This window comes from Dipodomys spectabilis, unplaced genomic scaffold (genome assembly GCF_019054845.1).
Source record: "Dipodomys spectabilis isolate Male_0828 unplaced genomic scaffold, ASM1905484v1 ptg000095l, whole genome shotgun sequence".
Taxonomy (NCBI): Eukaryota; Metazoa; Chordata; class Mammalia; order Rodentia; family Heteromyidae; genus Dipodomys; species Dipodomys spectabilis.
The window spans coordinates 29,204,950-29,228,116 of NW_024870772.1; the positions used below are offsets into that span (position 1 = coordinate 29,204,950).

The following is a 23,167-nucleotide window of genomic DNA, read 5'->3' on the forward strand; positions in this document are numbered from 1 at the left end:
AATCAAACCCAGAGCTTCATGCATGCAAGGTAAGTGCTCTACCATTGAGCCACCTTCCTAGCCCAAGAAACGAATTCTTTTTAGGCTACTATGGCTGGGGAAGGTGGGAACTTTCAGTTAGGCCTACATGGAATACTGATGGGCAGGCTTAGGTTGGTTTGCCTTCCTGTACATCAACACGTCCTCTCATACCTGGGTTTTGCCTGGTGTCCATATACATCTGGTTAATAGGGTGGGGTCAGCCCTTCATATTTCATCTTTAGATACATAAGAACATTGGGCCAAGAGGGTAGAGCTAAGTCCTTCATATAGAGTATTTGGATAGATAAAAAGATGGGCTGGAAAAGAGGCCAGAAAAGAGGTCAGACTCTCCTTTGGAAATTCTTTGTCCTGTCCTGTTTGAAGTTTAGAGTGTAAATGGTCTTGTTTGGTGGGTTTTTATAGTGGGATACCCTCTTGATACAGCAGTCTATCTTTTTCAGATAGGGTTCATTATGCATTTCAGGTCAGGCCAGGTATGAGTTTTCCTGAGAACCAGGTTCTTAGGGGAGGGTGGTCAGTGGGCCATGGGAGCAGCATGGAGTTATAAAAAAGCAGATTCCCGTGGGAATCTGCTCTCCCGTGGGAATCTGCTCTCTCTCTCTCTTCCCCCCACGCACACACAAATATATGTATATATATATATATATGTATATATATTGTGCTCTATAAATTATCCCAAGGCTGAGTTAGAACTGTCCCCGGGTTAAAGCTTGAACTGACAAGAAATACTGCACTGGATTCTTTCCCTTTAACTCCACTCAGCCAGGTCAGTGAACCCAACCTAGTCCTGAGGGGTGAGGTCTGCCACACTGAGCCAATCACAAAGGCTGTTTCTGATTGGCTAACTGTAAGAGATTCTTCAGGAACGGCCCAATGAGAAGCGACACTTGTAGGACCCCCCCCCCCCCCCCCCCCCCGCCCTTCCTCCCTGCTGCTGGACGTCCGGGCTGTTTGAACCCGTCCGGGCTGTTTGAACCCGTGGGAGCCAATTTCTTTCAGTTTCTGGTGCCGGGTCGGCGCTGGTCACAGCCTCCCACCGTGGAGCTCCGGGAATCTCGGCGCCCGGGCGCTGTCTGTTCTGTCTTAGCTCTTTCGCTTAAAGCTAGCGCTCTCTAGCACTTGGGCCACAGCGGGGTTCTGACGTTTTGGGGCTTAGACTCTCGCAGACTTACCTCTCCGGTTTCCAGCCTGGTTTCGCGGGTCTTTTGGTGTGCAGTGACTGCGGATCCTAGGCGAGGACAGCGGGATGCACAGCGAGCGGGGAACGGTGAGCGCGCCGCCGCTCTGCAGCCGGGATCCCGTGTGCCGGGGAGCTGGGGGAGGGGCGGGGGAAGGCTGTGGAAGCAGTCACGTGTCTGGAGTTGTGTGTGTGTGTGTGGGGGGGGGGGAATTGTTGGAACCGGAAGTGGCGGGGCGCTGACCGGGGCCTGTTCGGGGCCTGACCATGTCCCAGTAGTGAAGACAGTGGTTCCTCAGCTCCCAGCGGCCTGCAAGCAGGGCTGGAGCGGGGCTTTGTGGCAGTCCTAGGAGTGTTGTCGTATCCATCCTGTCTGATCCAGGACGGCAATGGCGCATCTATGCTGGGAACAACTCCTGATTTATTGATGGAGAGAATGTATCTACTTAGTTATGATTTGTATGTGGGGAGAATGAGCAGGGGGGGTATGGTGTGCTAGACTTCTGGTTTTCCTATGAGACTTTGCAGTCTCAAGGGAAGGAGGATTTGAATCCCACATCCAGTCCCATTCTAAGTGCTGCCAAGATAAATAGGCGGATTTCCACCTGTCTCTCACATTTCCAAACACATTAGAAATGGGGATCTATATGGACATGTGATTGGGGTGTTGGAGGGGAGACCAGTTGTCCTCTCTTACCTGTTACCGTCCTTAGTCATTTTTCTCCATATTTGTGTGTGAGTGAATGAGTATGAGTGTGCGAAAAGGTGTGCAGTTCTGCGAACTGTATTCAGGGCCTGGATACTCTCCCTGAGCTTGAGTCAAGGCTGCTTGCTGCTCTATCACTAGTGTCACAGTTGTCCCTACTACTTTTTAGTATCTAGTTAAAGATAAGAATCTCACTGATGTGGGGGCTGGGAAGGTGGCTCAGTGGTAGAGCGCTTGCCTTGCATGCATGAGGCCCTGGGTTCGATTCCTCAGCACCACATAGGCAAAAAGAAAAAAAAAGCCGGAAGTGGTGCTGTGGCTCAAGTGGTAGAGCGCTAGCCTTGAGCTGAAGAGCTGAGGGACAGTGCCCAGGCCCAGAGTTCAGGCCCCACGACCAGACCCTCCACCACCCCCCCCCAAAAAAAAAAAAAGAATCTCACTGATGTTCCTGCCTAATCTAGTTTCTGCATTGAAATGGGATCTTCGAACCTCATCTCCTGAGCAGCTAGGATTACAAGCCGGTAATCTCCCCCCTAGCAACAGGCTGGATGTTAACTTTTGGTTTTCATGTTTTAAAAACTGTTAATATGAAGGTGATGTACAGAGGGTTTACTATTCCATAAGGCACTAATGTGTACATTTCCTTTTGAACACTGTCACTCTTTCCTTTGCTCTCTCCCAGTTTCCTCCTTCCACTCCTGCCCTGTACAATTCCTTTTCAACATACTGTCTACTGAGTATCACTGCTACATTTGTTTACCTTTGTTTCTCCATTTCTGTACCCTCCCCCTTATCCCCAAAAGACTGCTAAAGGAAAAAGCAAGCCAAAAAGAATCTTGTTTCCATTTCCTGGAATTCATTTTAGTAAATCATATTACATATGATCAGAGTAGGGGTTGATTCCTGTTTTCCTTTGAACCTTGATTCATGTTTAATTGTTCTTTCAACAAGATGTGAACACTTTAAAATTAGTCACAATTTTGTATTCCTTTTAAGATTAGCTGGTAATGTCAATGAGGAGACACAATGTATTAAAAACCAGTACCAACCTGTGTGTTGTCTAGAAATGTGCTTACTCTACCACTGAGCCACCTTCCCAGGCCCTAGAGGTTTTTATTTGTGCTGGGCCTTATGCTTGCACTCAGGCCAAACAGGGCTGTCCTTGAGATTGTTTTTCTTAAGGCTAGCACTCTACTAATTGAGCCCCAGCTCCACTTTTGCTTTTTGGTGGTTAATTGGAGATAAGAAACTTTGGGACTTTCCCAGGCTGACTCTGTGGTGGGATCTTCAAATTTCAGCCTCCTTAACCCGTTAGGATTACAGGCGTGAGCCAACAGACCCCAACTGTAGCTTGAAGATTTAAAAGTAAGAATGTAAATAAATAAATAAATGAAGTTTTGAAAAGCTGGGCACTGTTGGTTCATGACAGTAATCCTGGCTACTCAAGAGCCTGAGATCTGAGGTTCATCATTCAAACCAGCTTTGGGAAGGAAAGTCTGTGAGACTTTTTGCCCATTAACCATCAACAGACTTGGAAGTTGACTTGTGGCTCAAGTGGTAGAGCACTTGCCTTGAGTTAATAAGCTCAGGATCAATATCCAGGGCCTGAGTTTAAGCCCAGTACCTGCACTCAAGTACACACACACACACACAAAATACACACACACGTGTGTGAGTGTATGTGTGTGTGTGTGTGTGTGTGTGTGTGTGTGTGTGTATGAGAAGATGGCTGTCAGTAACAAATTCTGCTGTATAAATGATCCCAAAACAGCTCAGGTCCACCCCAGAGACTAAAGGCTTAATTGATAAGAGATATTTTCCTGGATTCTTTCCCTCTATGTCCATTCAGCCAGTCTGAACCCAGTCTGTTCACTCAGGCCTTGAGGGTGGGGCTGTGGTACAAAGGCTGTTTCTGATTGTAAGAGGGGCTTCATGAACCACCCAATAAGGAGTGTCACTGGTAAAAGATGCATTCTGCTGAGGAAGGTGGGGACTGTTTCATTCTGAAAGTGCCAGTTTTGTTCAGACTCTGCTGCCCAGTTGCTGCTGGGTCACAGCTGGGATGTGTATGTCTTTGTTTGCTTAAAGCTAGTGCTGTCTACCACTTGAGCTACAGATCTGCTTTTGTCATTTTCTCATAGACTTAACTTTGCAGCTGGTTTGTTTTAAGGCTGGTTTGGCAGGTTTTGGTGTCCAGTGAGTGTCAGGATCATTAGCAAGGACATTGGAATGCGCAGGGAGTGGGAAATGATGAGTGGTGAGGATTCTGTGGGGTCCAGGATCAGAAGTAGAAAGGGGAGAGGAGGCTATTGGAATTGAAAGCTGCTTCATATCTGGTGTGGTGTGGGGAAGGAGATATTGGCACTGGAAGTTCCCTGGCGCTTATCTTGGCCTGTTATTATGCCTGACCATGCACCCATCCATTGTCATAGGGGGCTGGAGGGTGGGGGTAGTGGTTTCTCAGGGCTCAGCAGCCTGCAAGAAAAGCTTGTACGAGGCTGACTAGAAAGCAGGCAACCTGGAGTCCTAGGAGAGCTGCCCATCTTATCCTGTCTCCTGTCTGCTCCAGGAGAGGTGAATTCAGCAGAGGCTGCACCACTGGCTGATTGATCCTGGAAAAAGCCTCCCAACTTATTGATGGAGGTTTGTAGGGAAAAGGAACAGTGAGATGTGGCATCCCCAGTCTTCTTTTTCCTAAGAGACTTCCAGCTTTAAGGGAACCAGGATTTAAATCCCATTCTGAGTGCTACCAACATAAATACCTGAATTTCCACTTAGGCTCACATTGTCAGACACATTGGAAATGGGGATCCATGCGCACATGCGATTAGTGTTGGAGAGGAGACCTGCTATCCTCTCTGACATGTTACAACACATCTGTTTTCAAAACTTTTTCACTTTCTTATTTCCCTACTGATTTTTTCTTTAATTTGTATTTTTAAATGTTTTAGAAAACTTTTAAACTCTAACAACATGGTTTTAGAAAATACTCTGCATTTATGCCACCAACAAACAGAACTCCCATTCTTGAGTATACATAGGTAAGCAAGAACAGAACACATTTAGATCAGTGTTAGCAAGGCCTTCTGCTAATACAGCAACTCAGTTGACCTGGTGATAAACCTCAAAGTTGTCAATGACCTTCAGCTAAGTTGTTGTTGTTGTTGTTGTTTTTTGGTCGGTTGTGGAGCTTGAACTCTGGGCTTGGGTGCTGTCCCTCAGCTTTTCAGCTCTAGGCCAGCGCACTACCACTTGAGCCACAGCACCACTTCTGGTTTTCTAGTGGTTTGTTGGAGATAAGAGTCTCACGGACTTTCCTGTCCAGGCTGGCTTTGAACCGCGATCCTCAGATCTCAGCCTCCTGAGTAGCTAGAATTGCAGGTGTGAGCCACAGGCACCCGGCACTCAGCTAAGTTTTTGATAAACTGCAAAGCTGTTATTTAGGTAAACTTGAGTGAGTGGAGAGATGTCCTTTTGCTTTTTGGTAAAAATAAGACACTAAGGCCTATGAAGACATTGAATAAATTCCAGAAATCTGTAACCTTGACCCTTCAGTGAGAGAAAGAATTTCTGAAAAAATTAAGAATCCATATCTTTTTTTTTTTTTTTTTGGTCGGTCGTGGGGCTTGAACTCTGGGCCTGGGCGCTGTCCCTGCGCTTTTCAGCTCAAGGCTAGCACTCTACCACTTGAGCTACAGTGCCACTTCCAGAATCCATATCTTGAAGTGAATAGACTGAAGAAAGATAAAAGGAATTGATTACTATCTGAGTCCCAATAAACTTGGACAGGTTTGTTTTGGGGTATGCTGTTTGTCCATGTGCTCCTGTTAATGGATTTTGGAATTGGGAGAGAACACCGAGACAAAGAGAGAGATGAAGGGGGGTGGGTGGGAAAGGAGAGACTAGTCTCAGTGTGTTTGCCATCTAGCCACTGTCCCAGAGACCCTAGGTTCCTCACATGCACCATTAGAGAAGGCCTTAGTGGGAACAAAGGAGCCTAGACCTGCTCATTCTAGTAGTTGAAGGAGGACAAGGGCTTCTCTCCCAGGCCAGTCCATTTTCCAGTGTCCCTGTGCATCTACAAACTTGGCAAAGCTTAGAGAGGGGCTATGGGTTTGGGCAAGCCCTTGTCCAATGTCTATCTTTGTCCAAACAGAAGCAGGCCCCAGGAGGATCAGGCAGACCCAAGGTTTGTTTTGGGGGTCCTCTGACAGAGTCCAGTGTAATTTGGGGCTTATGGCAGGTTGTAAAAGGTGATGTTTAAGATGTCTCCTAATTTTTTTGTCTCCTCATCCTGATTGTTAAAGACTGAAGACCACATTAAGTAGCATTTGTTGGACCTTTGGGAGCCCTGCTCTAGCTGATGCTGTTTTATGCTGCTATCTGGGGTGGATTGGCTGATAAATTTAATGTGGAGAAAACTGTCCCTGCAGGAAGCTCTGAGCTAGTTGTGGAGGAGGGCACAGGCAGGGAAGTCTGGGAGGATAAGAAGGTTGTCAGCTATGAGAATGTGGAGTGTGGAAGGAATGTCAACATGATGGAGTTTTCTTAGAGGGAGGGGACAGGTTCAGCTGAGAGAATCTGGACTGCAGATCAAGAAGAATGAAGTGAGGAGTGAAGAAGGAAAAAAATGCTGGTGCAGAGGTAGCTTCCCACAACCTGCTGCTGTGTTTCCATTTAAGAAGTGGTTGAACTGATTGGTATTGGGGCCAAATGAAGGAAGAGAGGTGACAGAATTTCCAAGACTTTTAGATCCCTGATAAGACAGCTGAATGAAATTTCCAGGAACAAAATTTGATAGCTGATATTGCAAGGAAAAAAAGCAGAGATGGACACTCTTGTTTAGGGCATCCCCAACCAGAGTATTCAGTGAAGGCAAGAACCAGAATGCTTCACTCAATAAAGGAACATCTCCACTTACGTACTGAGGTCTGGACCATCTCTGAGCCAAGCACACCAGCAGATTGACAATTGCGATAGTGGACGGGGTCTTGCTCAGGATGCCCATATGGAACTACAGGGAACATTTACCCACTCCAACGGGTGAGGATGAGGTGGTCAGTGGTGCATGCAGGAGAAAAAACAGTGAACCGACTTGTCTTGGAGTTCTCAGAGGGAAGGCCAGATAGCAGAAGGAAACAGACTTGATGGCAAATAGCCTCTGATCTGCGGGTCTGGAGAAGAGTATACTCAGAGGCAGGAAAGCAAGAGAGAAGTTCCCAGTGGTCTTAAAATTAAGTTTACCAGTCAAATCTATGTACACCTACATAAAGATCTAGCCATGGCAGTGAGGTGGCGAGAACTTAGGTTTGCAATTACGTTCTGGCAGCTGTTAAGCCAAAGTAAGCACTGTCTCTCTCTGAAAGACACTGGTGAGGAATGACACAGAAGGGAGATGAAGAAAGAAAAGAGAAAGTGGACAGAGTACCCTAGAAGGACAGGAGTCCGCTGGGAGCTAGCTCCATTCCAGACTTCAAAACCACTCATGAGGAAACTGAGTCATGAGGGTATTAGAATAAAGAAAGAGCAGAAAGTAAACTCAACAGACCAATGGATTGAAGCCTGAAATGTCCTTCAGCGTGGTTGAAGGGGAAATCCCCCCCCCCCCCCTTACAAATAGGATCACTTTAAGTATTAGGCAGAAATAGTTTCTCTCAATTGAAAAGCCCTTTGCGGGGTCACAGCATAAAAGTGGACTACTGGGACATACCCCATGAATGTGGTCTCTCACAGGATGGAAATCCCTCTAGTGGTCATGAGGCCCACAGTCTTCTTATCTGGCTTTTCTATTTTATCAGCTGCATCTTCTTTATCATAATTCCTCCAGATAACTGTTCACAGGTAGGAAGCACTGCAGCTTTCCACCAGAAATATACCTGCTTATGTCTGTGAATTAATTTAGTGAGAGGTATAGAAGGCCAAATAACAGTTCAAGGAAAATAAAATCAAGAACTTCATTGGAAACAGAGGCCATTAAGTATACTAGATGCAAGTTTTATTATAGTATTTTCCTCAGTTTTCAACAATTTTCTGTTACCAGTAGAAAATATCATTTTACCTTATACCCGCATATCTCTCTCTCCCTCTCTCCCTCCCCCCTCCCCCCTCCCCCTTCCCGCCCTCCTGCTGTCCTGCTCTTGCTCTCTCTCTCTCTCTGTCTTTCTCTCCCTTTTTCTTTTGGTTAGTTGTGGGACTTAAACTCTGGATCAGGGTGCTGTCCCTGAACCTCTTTGCGCTCAAAGCCAGCACTCTACCTCTTGAGCCGCAGCACCACTTCTGGATTTTGAGCGGTCAATTGGAGATAAGTCTCACTGGGATTTTTCTGCTTGGGCTGGCTTGGAAACCCAATCCTCAGACCTCAGCCTCCTTGGTAGTTAGGATTACAGGTGTGAGCCACTGGTACCCAGTATATACGTGCATCTTAACAGATATGAGGGCACCAATAAGAAATAACTCTCCCATTTTTCCTCAAAATACTCCAAAACAGGATTTTTTTTTTTTTGGGGGGGGGGGGTCAGTTGTGGGGCCTGAACTCTGGGCCTGGGCGCTGTCCTTCAGCTCTTCAGCTCAAGGCTAGCATTCTACCACTTGAGCCACAGCACCACTTCTGGCCTTTTCTGCTTATGTGGTGCAGAGGAATCAGACCCAAAGCCTCATGCATGCCAGGCAAGCACTCTACCACTGAGCCAATTTCCCATCCCAGACAAACTATTTTTATTCCTCATTTGTACTATTGCAGGATGCCTTAGTGATATGAAGTTCCTTGGGAGAGTATGCTGGGAAGAAAATGCCAAAATTGATCATAGATCTTTTCCTATTACATGGTTCCAGGCATGTCAGAATAGACAATACCTCCTGTAAAAGTAAAAGAGCAGAGCAAGAGAAGGAACAGAGGAGAGGAGGTAGAGATGATGTGAGCATAGAAGGCATTCTAGTAATTAATACTACAGGTCACAGACCATTTTTTTAATATGTATTTTTTATTGTACAGATACTGTACAGAGGGGTTAGTTACATGAGTAAGGACATGAGTACATTTCCTATGGAGCATTGTTACCCCCTCCTTTGTTTTTCCCCTACTATCTCTTTCTTCCCTCCCTCCCCAACTCCTCCCTCCTCACCTGCCCCCCCCCACGCCTGAAGATGTAAAGTTTGTTTTCAACATAGTGTCTTGTCACAGACCATATTTTTATGTTAAAAATTTGAAATATAAAAACCATCACAATAAGCACAGTTCACTTTTCTTCCTTCTCTTTTTACATGAATATTGTACTTATTTGAAAAAAATGCAATTAAAGTCAAATGATTCCATCAACAGGTCCTTTTGTTTAAGTTATCAAAGTAATGAATTGGGAGCATGGCAACTTAGGACATATTTTTAGTGTACTGGTCATAAGCTGCATCTATACAAAAGTGATACTTTTTTTTCATGCCTCTATTTTAGAACTCACCAAAGTTCAAGAGTCTCATTGGTTTTATTCTCCTGAAATTTCTTTCCTTTTAAAGTAGAAAATTGTCAAGTTTTAAATTCTGAAATTTCAATGGTATTATATAGTACTTGCTTGTGCAGGTATCTGAGGATATTTGTGAAAGATAGTAGAACGAAAAATTGTAACGTATACAGAAACTGATGCCAAATGAAGGGTTAATAAGAGAGAAGGAAATGACAGTGGCAGCAACCAATATCAGCAAGCCCGAGTTAGACCAAGAAACTATTTGGCCCCTGAAGCTAAATCTGAAAGGAGAAACAGGCAGAAAAGAAAATAGAACTGTAAGGATAAACAGTCAGTGGGATTATTTTTCTCAATGATTTAATTATATAAATTATTAGTCTCCTTCTTTCCTTCCTTCCTTCCTTCCTTCCTTCCTTCCTTCCTTCCTTCCTTCCTTCCTTCCTTCCAGTCATGGGGCTTGAACTCTGGACCTGGGTGCTATCCCTCAGCTCTTCAGCTCAAGGCTAGTGCTCTACCACTTGAGCTACAATGCCATTTCCAGCATTTTCTGCTTATGTGGTGTTGAGGAATCGAACCCAGGGCCTCATTCATGCAAGGCAAGCACTGAGCCACCTTCCCAGCCCCTATTAATCCTCTTTCTACACATGAAACTGGTCCAAAGTCACCACCATGAAATTTCTAAAATTGACACATATTTAGAAAAAAAGAGAGACAGTGAGGCAAAAAAAAAAAACAAACCATACTTTTTTCCCTGTCTTGTCAGTTCAAAGTCTGAAGTGAAGTACTACATGTACCAATACAAAATGTGCAACCATATTAAGTTTCTTTGCCAATATAAAGCACTACATTATTTCTATCATACTTGCTTTAAATGTAGGTGTGAGAATAACTTCTCAGACAACTCAAAGGAGCAGTCAAAGGAAAGGAAAAGTATAGAGAAAAGAAACAAAGAATAGATGAAACAAATACTTGTAAAACATCCACAATTCCTTTGGGATCCTACAATGGGGTTCATTTGAAAGTAATAAATATCTTACTACATTTTTCTCTTGGTTGTTTTTAGGGAATAGTAATTTGCTTTGTTTTTTTTTCTTTTCTCCATGTTGTGCACATCTCCTTAAAGCCCCCAAAGAGTAGTCATTTTCACATATGAAAAGATTTCTTTTAAGAAATGGAAAAAAAGAAGAGGGTACAGAATGATGGTCTTCATTGCTTATTTAGCCAACATGATTAGCTGGGTCAAGCTAAATAATGATGTTGCCCGTTTCAGGAAGAGATGCTGTAATAATTCTTTGGCTGAATCTTCTCTTTTCATCCATTTCCCAACATATGTTTAAACAAATCCCAAAATACCGAGAAAAGTGTCCCTGGATTCAAAGTTCTGGGGTTCCATTAGTTGACATTAGATACAAAGCCCTTAAGGCATTTTCATTGAGGTATGGAGGTTCTCCTTCTACCTTTCAATTGCCATGGTACCCAGAAACCCTATGTCAATTTGGGGGCTATAAGCTATCCATGTAACCACCTTTAGTGCCATCCACTATGCTGTTCTAACTCTGCTCTGGGGTGATCTGGGCATAAAAACCAAAATCAGTAAATTTAACTGAGCCTTCCATCCCCCAAAGCACATTGTCATTTTGATGTCTGTGAGCATCACTTGGTTAGCATGTGAAAGCTCCAGTGCCTGTAAACACTCTGCATACAGCAGCCACCTGTGCTTCCTGCATGCACGTTTCTGTTACACCACCAGCAAGTGACATACCATCACTGCAAACAACTCATCTCTTTAATTCTTGCAGTCCCAGAATCTCATTCATGGTCAGTTCCTTCTTTGGCTGTTTCTGTCAAGAAAGCTGCTTGATAGCAACCTCCTCTCTCGTTGCTATGTCAGTGGCAGTGACAACTGTGCCAGAAGACCCTTGTCTAAAAATTTCATATTGTACATATTTTTCCTTAGGATCTCCTATGCTTACTATAGCTTTTAAGTTTTCCATAATCTCTTCATCTGACATCTTGGCCCTTTGTTGTTTATCTGGGGACTTGTTATCCCTATCTGCATTAGAATCACCACCGGGTGCAGGAATAGGTTCAATTGCAGAGTGAATGGAAGTTGATGTTGTATTCATGGAGATGGAGCAATGACAGGAGAAGTAGCCTCTTCATCCTCATCTTTGTTGTTATTGGTGATGTTTCTGATCCTTTTTAATTCAGTTGCCAGTGTACTGGAAAGGAAGCCATCTTTTTCAGGAGGAGCAAAACTCAAATATTTCTGCTTCACTGTGTTAGGGTTGTAGAACTTGAAGACATTTAGCTCAGCCTATAGATACTTCTACTAGTCTAATTTGGTGATATTTGAGGTCCGAATTGGTCAAGCCCACTATTGTGGCATTCCAGTAAATTCTTCATTAACAGCATCATTGCCAACATGTATATGTGCACTAAATCAACTGGAGAGAAATCTGAGTCGTTCCTTGTATTTTTATTTCCTTTTTCAATGGTGGATAAATAGGAACATTATTTTATTCCTGATTTTTATTAACACCCCACCCCCACCCCCGACAGGTGCAAATGTCTCAAATTCTGATTGGCCGAAAATGGAGATAAAGGCCTCTGGTGCTAAATAGGATACTGCTTTATCTGCAGGTATGCTGGAGGCATGTCTTCCAGTTCTCCATTATCAGACATAAATCCGAGTAATGAAAAGGTCATAAGTCCTACTGCTTTCTCTAATAAGCTGAAGACACTGCAACATACACACACACACACACACACACACACACACACACACACACACACACACACACACAACCAGCTTACAAGATTGTGTTATCCCAGCCTCTTCAAAGGCTGATGCAGGAGGTTTTCTTGAGCACTGGAATTTGATTTCATCCTGTGCATCATGGGTAAAGCAGATGACATGCAAGAAAATATATCTGGTCCCTGCCCTGTTGAGGAGCTCCTGAAGGGCTGGAAAGTTGCCGCATGTGGGTAACTCTGAAACCTGGAAAAGGTTTGAGAGGTTGAGACACTGTCTGAAGAGCACTTGGAACCCTGAGAGCCGACCATGAAAGAGTTAAAGGAGACAGCTCTGGGAGGGTAAGAGACTGGATTGCCATCCCCTCCACCCTTTTTACTTGGGTCAGGAGCTGTGTCAGGGACTTTCACAAGTTAAGTTTGGGCTAAATAGACACCATGTCTGGACTTTTTCTGGGCTGCAATCTCCTGTCTCAATAGAATAAAAAAACCAGTGTGTTTCACAAACTATGTTTTAGCTGAGATTGTAATATTAGTAGAGATGCTTTACTCCTTGCATGTATTCATGGTTACCTTTCTTGTGCAAAATCAAGTAAATATGCTTGCTTGTGGGAATTTGGGGCCCAAGTACGGGAGAGCCATGGGACTCCTGGTCACCCCCTTATCAGCCTGTGTCTCTGTATTCTAATTTTCTTTGGCCCAGTATCCATCCCGATGCCTCAGGTTGTGATTACCAACAGCCATAGCTCCTTAAGAGGTCTTTAATGAAATGAAACTGCTCACACAATGTAGGTTGGGGCCACCAATCTACTCTCATTGGAGCTTTCACCTCTCCCAAGTCAAAACTTCTTTACTACCTCTGGTGGCCATCTCCCACCTGGACAGTATATGTAAACTTGGGCAGAATGTGCCAGACTCAGAGCTGCAGCTGCTCTTTCCTTCTTTTTCTATTTTTGTGAAAGGCCAGTCCTGGGACTTAGGTTTAGGGCAGTGTCATGTCCCCTTTGGTTTTTCAGTCAAAGCTAGTGCTCTGCCACTTGAGTTCCCTACCAGATTTATTTTTTTTTTTGCCAGTCCTGGGGCTTGAACCCTGGGCCTGGGCACTGTCTTTAGCTCAAGGCTAGCACTTTACCACTTGAGCCACAGCACTAGTTCTGGCTTTTTTTTTTTTTTTTTTGATTGTGAACATACCATACAGAGGGGTTACAATTACATGGACAAAGTAATGAGTACATTTCTTATCAAGCATTGTTGCCTCCTCCTTTGTTTCCCCTTCCCATCCCTTCCCATCGCTCCCCTGCCACTCCCCCCTCTCCGCCCCCCCCCCCCCCCCCCCCCGGCGCCAAAAGTTCTGGCTTTTTTCTGTGTATGTGGTACTGAGGAATCAAACCCATGTTCGATGTAAGCATGTAAGGCAAGGGCTCTACCACTATGCCACATTCCCAGTCCCTACTCCCAGATTTTTGCTGGTTCACTGGATATTAGAGTCTCATGGACTGGCCTGCCTGGCCTATCGTTCAACCATGATCCTCACATCTCAGCCTCTGTAGTAGCTGGGAGTATAGACATGAGCTACTGGCTAGTTTCATGAATGTCTTTTAGTCATCTCTCTTCCGGCTACTGTGCTGAGGTCTCTCAGGACACCTGGAACTAAGATTGCTCTTTGTTTCCAAAGGCCCTAAGTACTTAAGTCTCAAACAGAAGACCTCTACCAAGATGGCCCTTTCTTCAGATTTCTGAGCTATGGTAAAGATAATAATCTTTTCTCTTGCAGATGAGTCATGTCCCATGCTGGGATAAACAGTCACTACCCTGCCAGATCAAAACCTGTAGCGAGGCTCACAGTAGAAGTGGTGTTGCTTAGCTAAGTCTGTCATCTTGATTACTTTGTGATGTTGGTGTCAGACTTACCCTTCAAGGAGCCAGGGCTGGAGCTGCAGACTTCAGTTTCTGCCATCACGTTTGCATTTACTTGCTTGTCAATTGTCCTATCAGCCCTTCATAGGTTTGGGTATTCTTCTTTTGCTCTTACAATTCTTTTTTCTTTTTTTGTCAGTATTGGATTTTGATCTCAGTGCCTGAGTGCTGCTCCTGAATGTTTTTGCCCAAGTGTAGTGCTTTACCCTTTGAGCCACACCACAGCTTCACTCTAGACATTTTTGGTGATGAACTGGAGATAAAGAGTCTCACAGAGTTTCCTGCCCAGGCTGACTTAGAACTGTGATCCTCAGATCTCAGCCTCTTGAGTAACCAGGATTACAGGCATGAGCCACCAGCACCCAGCCTTTTTCCTACTTTTAGTTTTATCCCTGTATGATTATTCACTGAGCAGTATTCTTTTAGTATAGGTCCTTGGAAATTTCATAAGCAATTAGTGGATTTTTTTAGATGAAATCTCATAGCATCTTTCTTTGCCTTAGTATGTTTGCCAAATGTATAAGGTTAGACACAACCTATTTCTTCATTTGTTAAGGGCCTGATGTTGGGGCCTTTTTTCCAAACAGTGAAATATACTGGAAAAACATATCCATAGTACATTCTCAGGACATTGATAGATGTCATGGGTTATACAGGACTGCAGACATTCACAGACAGTGAGACCAACGGAGGATATTCTTAGGAGAAGAACACAAAGGTGTAATGCCTTTGTGCATCTGATCATATAAAATATTATTTATCGAAATGAGCTTTAGGAAATGGAAATGAGATTTTATTCTTTGTTGTTTTATTTTGTCTTCTTTCTTTGCGGATTTATCTGTCTTTGGCAGGTTAAGGAGGAAACAAATCAACAAGGGGTGAATAAATGCAGCAGTGGTACTCATTAGACTATGTTATATTATAAATAAGCAACTTGTATGTGGGGATGAGAAGGTAAAGGAGAAGAAGTGAGGAAAGGTTTGATATTGTCAAAAAAGAAATGTACTCAGTACCTGACTTATATAACTGTAACGACTCTGTACATCACTTTTAGGATAATAATTTTTTTAAAAAAAAATATGGCAAGTGGCCAGATACCAGTGGCTTACATCTTCGGTTTTAGGTACTCAAATTAGTAGAGTATATGTATCATTTGCCATTTTGTTCATACATAACTGAAAATATGTTATAGTGTTTTACACATTTCCCTTTGTGTTTAGTGAATTCAGGGCCATGGAACTTAGTATGTGCAAACTTATCTGGATTAGATAGGTCTTCCTTGTGTATTTTTCATATATAAGTTCGTTCATTAGTGTATTGACCACAGTAATCCTTTAGTTTGTCTTACATTGCAGATATTTTTCTTCTTTACTTTCTTTTGTCTCCCTTCATTTTCTTTTTTTTGGGGGGGGGCCTGAACTCTGAGCCTGGGCGTTGTCCCTCAGCTCTTCAGCTCAAGGCTAGCGCTCTACCACTTGAGCCACAGTGCCATTTCTGGCTTTTTTTTTCTGCTTATGTGGTGCTGAGGAATCGAACCCAGGGCCTCATGCATACAAGGCAAACACTTAACCACTGAGCCACCTTCCCAGCCCCTCCCTTCATTTTCATATATTAAACTTCTCCATTGTTTGGGCATTCATTTTTACAGTCAAAGTTGTATTTCCTGATACTTTCTATTGTTCTATGATGGGGACAGTAATTTTGAGACAGGAGTGTTAGGAGATGAGTTTGGAACTTAGCCAGATGCCCATGATCACTCAGTTTTGTTTCATATTATTCCAATAAGGACTGATTTCCTTTCCTTTAATCTATTTTGCTAATCTCTTTGTGCAAAATCATCTATGTGGATTAGACAAACTTCATTCTTTTGTATGTGTTGCAATAGTATTCTTGCTATTTAGCCCTTTCTTCCTATCTCGGCTTTTAAGTAGTGCGAGAATTACAAGTTTGTGTGGAGGAAAAAAGAGAATAGAATTATTATGTGAGAAGTACTAAAGGGAAAATTAGTCCTGGGAATATAAATGTTTAACTATATGGACAACTCCGTCTATATCTATCTATATATACTTATTTATTTAATAAAATTAGTTTAATTTCCACTTCTGTGACTTTAACTCTTTGTTTTGGAATTGCATGTGGAATATTTTAGGAGACTATAACCTTTGAGGATGTGGCCATAAATTTTACCCCGGAAGAATGGACTTTGCTAAAACTTTGTCAAAAGAAGCTCTACAGAGATGTGATGTTGGAAACCTTGACAAACCTGGCCTCTATAGGTAAATATTCCCTCACGTAACCAGTGTCCTGTTCATGCCTTTAAGTAATATTGCATCATTTGAAATGAAAATGGAACATCTGGGTGAATATACCAATGTGAATGTACCATGATCACATGATGCATGATTATAGTTGCGAGTCTTCATATGTTTTCTGTAGTGTTTGTTGAAGGAATAAATGACTTCTATGTTTTGTATTTTAGAAAAGAAGCAGGAAAAAGAAAATACTGAAGTTAACTACAAAAATCCCAGGGCAGAAGTAAGGTAATTGTACTAACTAGAGATAGTACTGCCTTTCAAATAATGTAGAGTGGCGGGAAATTTTGAAACGAAGCAAATGATACAAATGCGTAAGACAGAAATGGATTCAATCTTAGAAAAATTTTCTTTTAAGTTATGTACAAATGGAGTTCCCAAATTTGAAAATTCAGAAACCTAAACAAAATATGCCAGTATGAAGACCATTTTGGAGAACACCATGAAGGCTCAGGAGACACTTTCTAATGCTTTAATGCTTTTAAAAAAGTTTGTCCCTGTGTTTTTTTTTTGTTTTTGTTTTTACAGAACTCAATATTTAGAGAGACATTATGAAGATGAAGAAGATATCCAATGTGACAAAGCCTTCCAACAGAATGTAGAGCACAGCGTGAATAAGAAAATTTTACCCAGAGTAGCACCTGTCAAAAACTCTGTGTTTGGAGAAACCTTCCTTGCTCATTCACCCATGGGTATCCCTTTCAGAGCATGCACAGGACGAATATATTTCCAGAATCAGGAATGTGTAGAGATCTCCAACACTCATACAGAATGTGGGAGCTCCTGCAGGAAATACCAGGGGCAAATTGGCTATAGAATGCACAAGGAGGAAAGTCCATTTGCAGCTAATCAATGTAAAAACTCGTTAAGCCATTCCAGTTTCTTTCACAGAAAAGAGGAGATGGACACAGAAGTTAAACAGTGTTATGAATGTATGCATTGTAGAACATCTTGTTTGAACTCCAGTACCCTTCAAGAACATACAAGAATTCACCCTAGTGAAAAACTGTATGGATGTAAGGAATGTGGGAAAACGTTCAGTTTTTATTGTAATCTTCAAAAACATGAAGGAATTCACATTGGAGAGAAACCATATATATGTAAGCAATGTGGGAAATCATTCATTGTTCCTCGTTACCTTCGAATACATGAAAGAACTCACATTGGAGAGAAATTCTACAGATGTAAGCACTGTAGGAAAACCTTCACTTCTTCTACTTACTGTAAAATGCATGAAAAAATTCACACTGGAGAGAAACCCTATGAATGTAAGCAATGTGGGAAATCCTTCCCTTTCTCTAGTTACCTTAAAACACATGCAAGAACTCACACTGGAGAGAAACCCTATGAATGTAAGCAATGTGGGAAATCCTTCCGTTCCTCTAGTCACCTTTTAACACATAGAAGAACTCATACTGGGGAGAAACATTACAAATGTAAGTATTGTGGGAAAACCTTCACTTCCTCTAGTTCCCGTACAATACATGAAAAAATTCACACTGGAAATAAACCCCATGGATGTGAGCAATGTGGGAAAACATTCGTTCTTCCTCATTACCTTAAAATACATGAAAGAACTCACACTGGAGAGAAACCCTACAGATGTAAGCAATGTGGGAAAACCTTCACTTCCTCTAGTTCCCGTACAGTGCATGAAAAAATTCACACTGGAGAGAAACCCTACAAATGTAAGCAGTGTGGGAAAACTTTCACTTGTTCTAGATACCTTAAATCACATGAAAAAATTCACATTGTAGAGAAATCCTATGGATGTAAGCAATGTGGGAAAACCTTCCTTCTTCCTCATTACCTTAAAACACATGAAAGAACTCACACTGGAGACAAACCCTATGGATGTAAGCAATGTGGGAAATCTTTCCGTTCCTCTAGTCACCTTACAACCCATGAAAGAATTCATACTGGCAAGAAACCCTACAGATGTAAGCAATGTGGGAAAACCTTCACTTCCTCTAGTTACTGTAAAATACATGAAAAAAGTCACAATAAAGAGAATCCCTAGATGTAAGCAATGTGGGAAAATCTGCACTCTCTCTAGGTACTGTAAAATCTATGAAAGAATTCACACTAGAGAGAAATCCCATGGATGGAAGCAATGCAGGAAAACCTTCCCTTCTATTTACTGTAAAATACAAGAAAAAAGTCATAGTCATACTAGGGAGAAAGCCTACAGATGTAAGCAATGTGGGAACCTTCCCTTCCTCTAGTTACCTTAAAGCACACAAAATAATTCACACTGGAGACAAACCCTGTGGTTGTAAGCAATGTGGGAAATTCTTCCTTTTCTCTAGTAAATTGAAAACCCATGAAAATACACCGGTGAGAAACCCTATGGATGTAAGCAATGTGGGAAAAATACTCCTTTTTTATTATAAAGGTGATGTACAGAAGTGTTACAAGAATACATTTCAGAAAGAGTACATTTCTTTTGTGCTAATGTCACCCCTTCTTCATTCTCTCCTAGTATTTCCCTCCCATTCCCAACCACAATTTGTATTCATTTTCAGTATAGTGTCCAGTGAGTACCATTGCTTTGGGCTGAATTCTTGACATGGAGTAGAGGAAACACCATTTGGGCTGGCTTTCAGGAGAGGCTCTCACTGAGCCCAAGGAGGACAAAACTGTAGGAAACATCTCTCCTTGCCATCCACACAGTTTGTGGACATTATATTGTAGCCCTGGCTTCTGCTCAAGACGTCATAGTATAGTTTGGCTACCTGGTTAAGTTGGGCTCCCAGAATAGGATCTGGAAGATCAAGCTGTTAGTATCCTGGACCTTCCTGTTTAATGTCCTGGTTTGCTGTGACCTCTAGGGTCCAATCTGTTTTGTGCATAACTGCCCAATGGCAAGCTACCAGGTCAGTGCATGATAGGAACACCAAGGTATCCAGGACACCAGGTACATAGAGATACCAGCATTACACAGCCATTAGAAAGTATAATATGCCCTTTGCAGGGAAATGGATGAACCTAGAATAAATCATGTTAAATGAGGTAAGCCAAGTTCCAAGAGAAAATGACCCATGTTTTCTCTGATATGCAGATGTTAGATCTCAAATACACTGGGATAGCCTGTGACCATACACTAACATCAACTCAAAATGGATTAAAGACCTCAACACCAAACCTGAAACTGAAACTACTGCAGGACAGAGTAGAATAAACTCTTGATCTTATAGGCACAGGCAGGAGCTTGCTGAACAGGGTCCAAGGGTCACAACAAATTGGAGAGATACTTGACAAATGGGACTACCTTAAAATAAAAAGTTTGGTAGCTAAAGACATAGCTACCAAACTAGAAAGACAGCCAACCAATTAGGAAAAGATATTTACCAGCAATATATCAGACAAAGGCCTAATATCCATTATGTACAGGGAACTCAAGAAACTAATCCCTCCCAAATCTAACAAACCAATCATCAAAGGGAAAGGGAGCTAAAGAAAGACTTCTCAGAAAAGATTAAAATGGCAAGGAAACACTTCTTCATCAATCCTGGCTGTAAAGGAAATGCAAATAAAGACAACTCTGAAATACCACCGTATCCTAGTCAGATTGGCCTATATGCTAAATTCAGACAAAGACAAATGCAGGTGGGGATGTGGAGAAAGAGGAACCCTACTGCACTGCTGGTGGGAATGTACACAAATACAACCACTCTGGAAAGCAGTCTGGAGGTTCCTCAGAAAACTAAACATAGACCTGCCATAGACCCAGCATTACCACTCCTCGGCATCTACTCTGAGCATCAGGAAGCAGGCTACAAGGACACATGCACCTCCATGTTCATTGCTGCACTGTTCACAATAGCCAAGATATGGAAACAAGTCAGATGCCCCACCATGGATAAATGGATCCATAAATTGTGGTGCCTATATACAATGAGCTATTATGCAGCCATTAGAAAAGACAAAATAATGCCATTTGCAGGGAAATGGATGAAACCCAAACAAATGTTGAGCAAAATAAGCCAAGATCAGAGAGACACGCTACTTCGTCTCCCTGATCTGTGATGTTAAATACAAAACACAAGATATGACAAATAGGACTCAAGAAACAAAGGACCTCTCCTTAATTTGTCATATCATTTTTAGATGACTCCATGTTTGCCTCATATATGGCATATACTCGTGCACATCTGAGGGGAGCTAGGAGGAGGAGGGCACAGAGTCAGAAGGAAACGTGAAAAAAATACAACAAAGGGAACCATCAGCTACACTGGACATTGATGAAAGTGAACTAAGCAACTCTAGGGCAGCAATGGGAGGGAGGGAATGAGAGAGAAAGAGGCAACAGCTCACACTGAGCAAAAGGAAAGAAATGTACCTATCACCTTATTTACAAGAAAAGTTATCAAAGTTTGTAGAGTTCATAACCTTTATAGACCATGATAATGACAATTCTCCTTGTGAAGGTTAGAATTTGTGACTTTAGCTAAATATCACTATCCCACAATACTTTGAACTTTACGTAATCACTTAGAAAAATACACTGGGATATAATAAGTTATACAGGAATTTAGACACATATAGTGAGACCAAATGAAGATACTCTTAGAGGATAAACATAAATGTGCAATGCCTACGTGCCTCTTTATATACATAATATGTATATATGTATATATATATATATGTATATATATACATATATACATATATATATATATACACATATATATATGTATATATGTATATATATACATATATACATATATACATATATATATACATATATATATACATATATATACATATATACATATATATATACATATATATATATATATACATATATATACATATATACATAAGCAAACAATGGTAACAATGTTTTGTTTTCCTTTTTGTGATGCTTCTGTTTTATTATCTTTTATTATCTTCATGTCTGATTTATCATTGTGTCTATCTTTGGAAATGTGTGGGAGGACACAGAACTTGAATGAACAAGCATGAAAAAGTCCACCAGTGGAGCTCACTGGACACTGGTGAACGTGAACTATACAACTCATGGGTGGAAATGGAAGGGGGGGGTGACTGGGAGAGTTAGGGAATGTACTTAAGGAAATGTACTCATTACCCAACTAATTTGAATTCCTCTGTACCTCACCACTATAATAAAATTTAAGGAAAAGTCATGTGCTGGCAGGGCAGTCAGGACCTACCCCTTGTCTCCATATTCAGTGTCCCCAGAGGACTGTGTTTGGGACACTCCATAACACATTCTGCCACCACCAAATCCCATCCAGCCCAGCATGTGTGAACCAACACTCAAGCCAATTGAGAGTTGAGAAAAGAAGGCATCTTAATATACAAAGGCCAAAGGGAGGATGACAGCTGTGCATGCAGGAAAGGGAGACAGGCCAGAGCCAGTAAGGAGTTGCTTGTAGGGACCTGGCCCCTGAAGCCGAGAATTCCTTGCATGTCAGATTGCAGCTCTGGTGCTCCCCAGTCCTTAAGTGCCATTCCCATCCTTCCAGCCTAATGCTGCTACCACCTCCTTTATTATCTGAGTCTCATCCCAGAAGCAGCCAAGCATGGATCTGGGTGGAACAGGTGGTATGTGCCTTCCAGCCTGCCAGGTTATAAGCCTCATGTACAGCATCCTGAGTTTCTGGGGTATAAAGACATGCTGATAATCAGTCTGCTGTGTCCTGCTACTCGCCTTGTGACAAAGGACTCGGCAGGGCTGTCACAGTGGAGGAACTAAGAAGCCAGGAATAAAGTCCCTCACTATGCCTGCCTTTGTAAGCCACAAAGGTGTGCCTGAGGCCAACCAGATGGTGTTATAAAGGAGCAGGGATAGAGAGGGGAAGTTGGGAGACAAGGGAGAAGCAATGAATAAGAAAAATTGTGGTGTGTGTATGTGTGTGTGTGTGTCATTTAAAGAACCAGGGTTTGCTGAGTATTGGTGGCTAATGCCTGTAATCCTAGCTACTCAGGAGGCTGAGATCTGAGGAATGTAATTCAAAGACAGCCTGGGCAAGGAAAGTCCATGAGACTCTTGTCTTTAATTAACCACCAGAAAAATGGAAGTGGTGCTGTGACTCATGTGGTAGAGTGCTTCCTTGAGCTAAAGAGCTCAGGAACAGTGCCCAGGCCCAGAGTTCAAGCCCTATGACCAAAAACAAAAACAAACCACGGTTTGTTGGGTTTGGGTTTATGAAAATCTATTTAGATATCATGGAAATAATTCAGCTTCCTCCATCTTCCTGTGAACATCAGCTATCTCTTCTAAATAGCTAGTTAGACTAATAGTTAGACTACCACACTCTTGGTTTGAAGAGTTGAACCTTCTCAGAGCAGTAGGTTATCACTAGGTTTTACTTGATATTAAAGTGTTTATTGTTACTATGAAGATGATGTTCAGAGGGGTTACACTTACATAAGTCAGGTAAAGGGTACATTTATTTGTGGACAATGTCACCCCTTCCATCTCTCTCCCAGTTTTTCCCTCCTTCCACAGGGACAGAACCCAGGCTCTGAGTTCAAGCCCCAGGACCAACATCAAAAATTAATGAATGAATAAATAAATAAAACAAAAGATCTAGAGAATGTAGCTTAGACCTAGAAGGCATATGGGTCAAGCACAAACCCTTGGCTTCTATCCCTAGTAATATTCCCCCCAAAATAAATAATGCATTTATGTTCATGGTAAATATAACCTTCTAAAGTATAAGAAAGTAAAAAGTAGGTGACAAGTATATTTTATATGAAAACAAATAAGACCAAATGGGTTATAGAGAAAGCACAATAAATGGGAAAACTTTAAAACCACAAAATTCCTATGAAT

The 23,167-nt window shown here is 42.2% G+C and overlaps 1 protein-coding gene across 1 annotated transcript; it reads left to right on the forward strand.

Annotated features, from left to right (window-relative positions):
• Nucleotides 1-1,056: 1,056 nt before the first annotated feature.
• Nucleotides 1,057-18,485, forward strand: LOC122112847 (zinc finger protein 14-like). Its single transcript, XM_042685805.1, has 4 exons — nt 1,057-1,309; nt 16,200-16,326; nt 16,530-16,590; nt 16,891-18,485. The coding sequence occupies exons 1-4, from the start codon at nt 1,289-1,291 to the stop codon at nt 18,380-18,382; spliced, it is 1,701 nt and encodes a 566-aa protein (XP_042541739.1). The 5' UTR covers nt 1,057-1,288; the 3' UTR covers nt 18,383-18,485.
• The last annotated feature ends 4,682 nt before the right edge of the window (nt 18,486-23,167 follow it).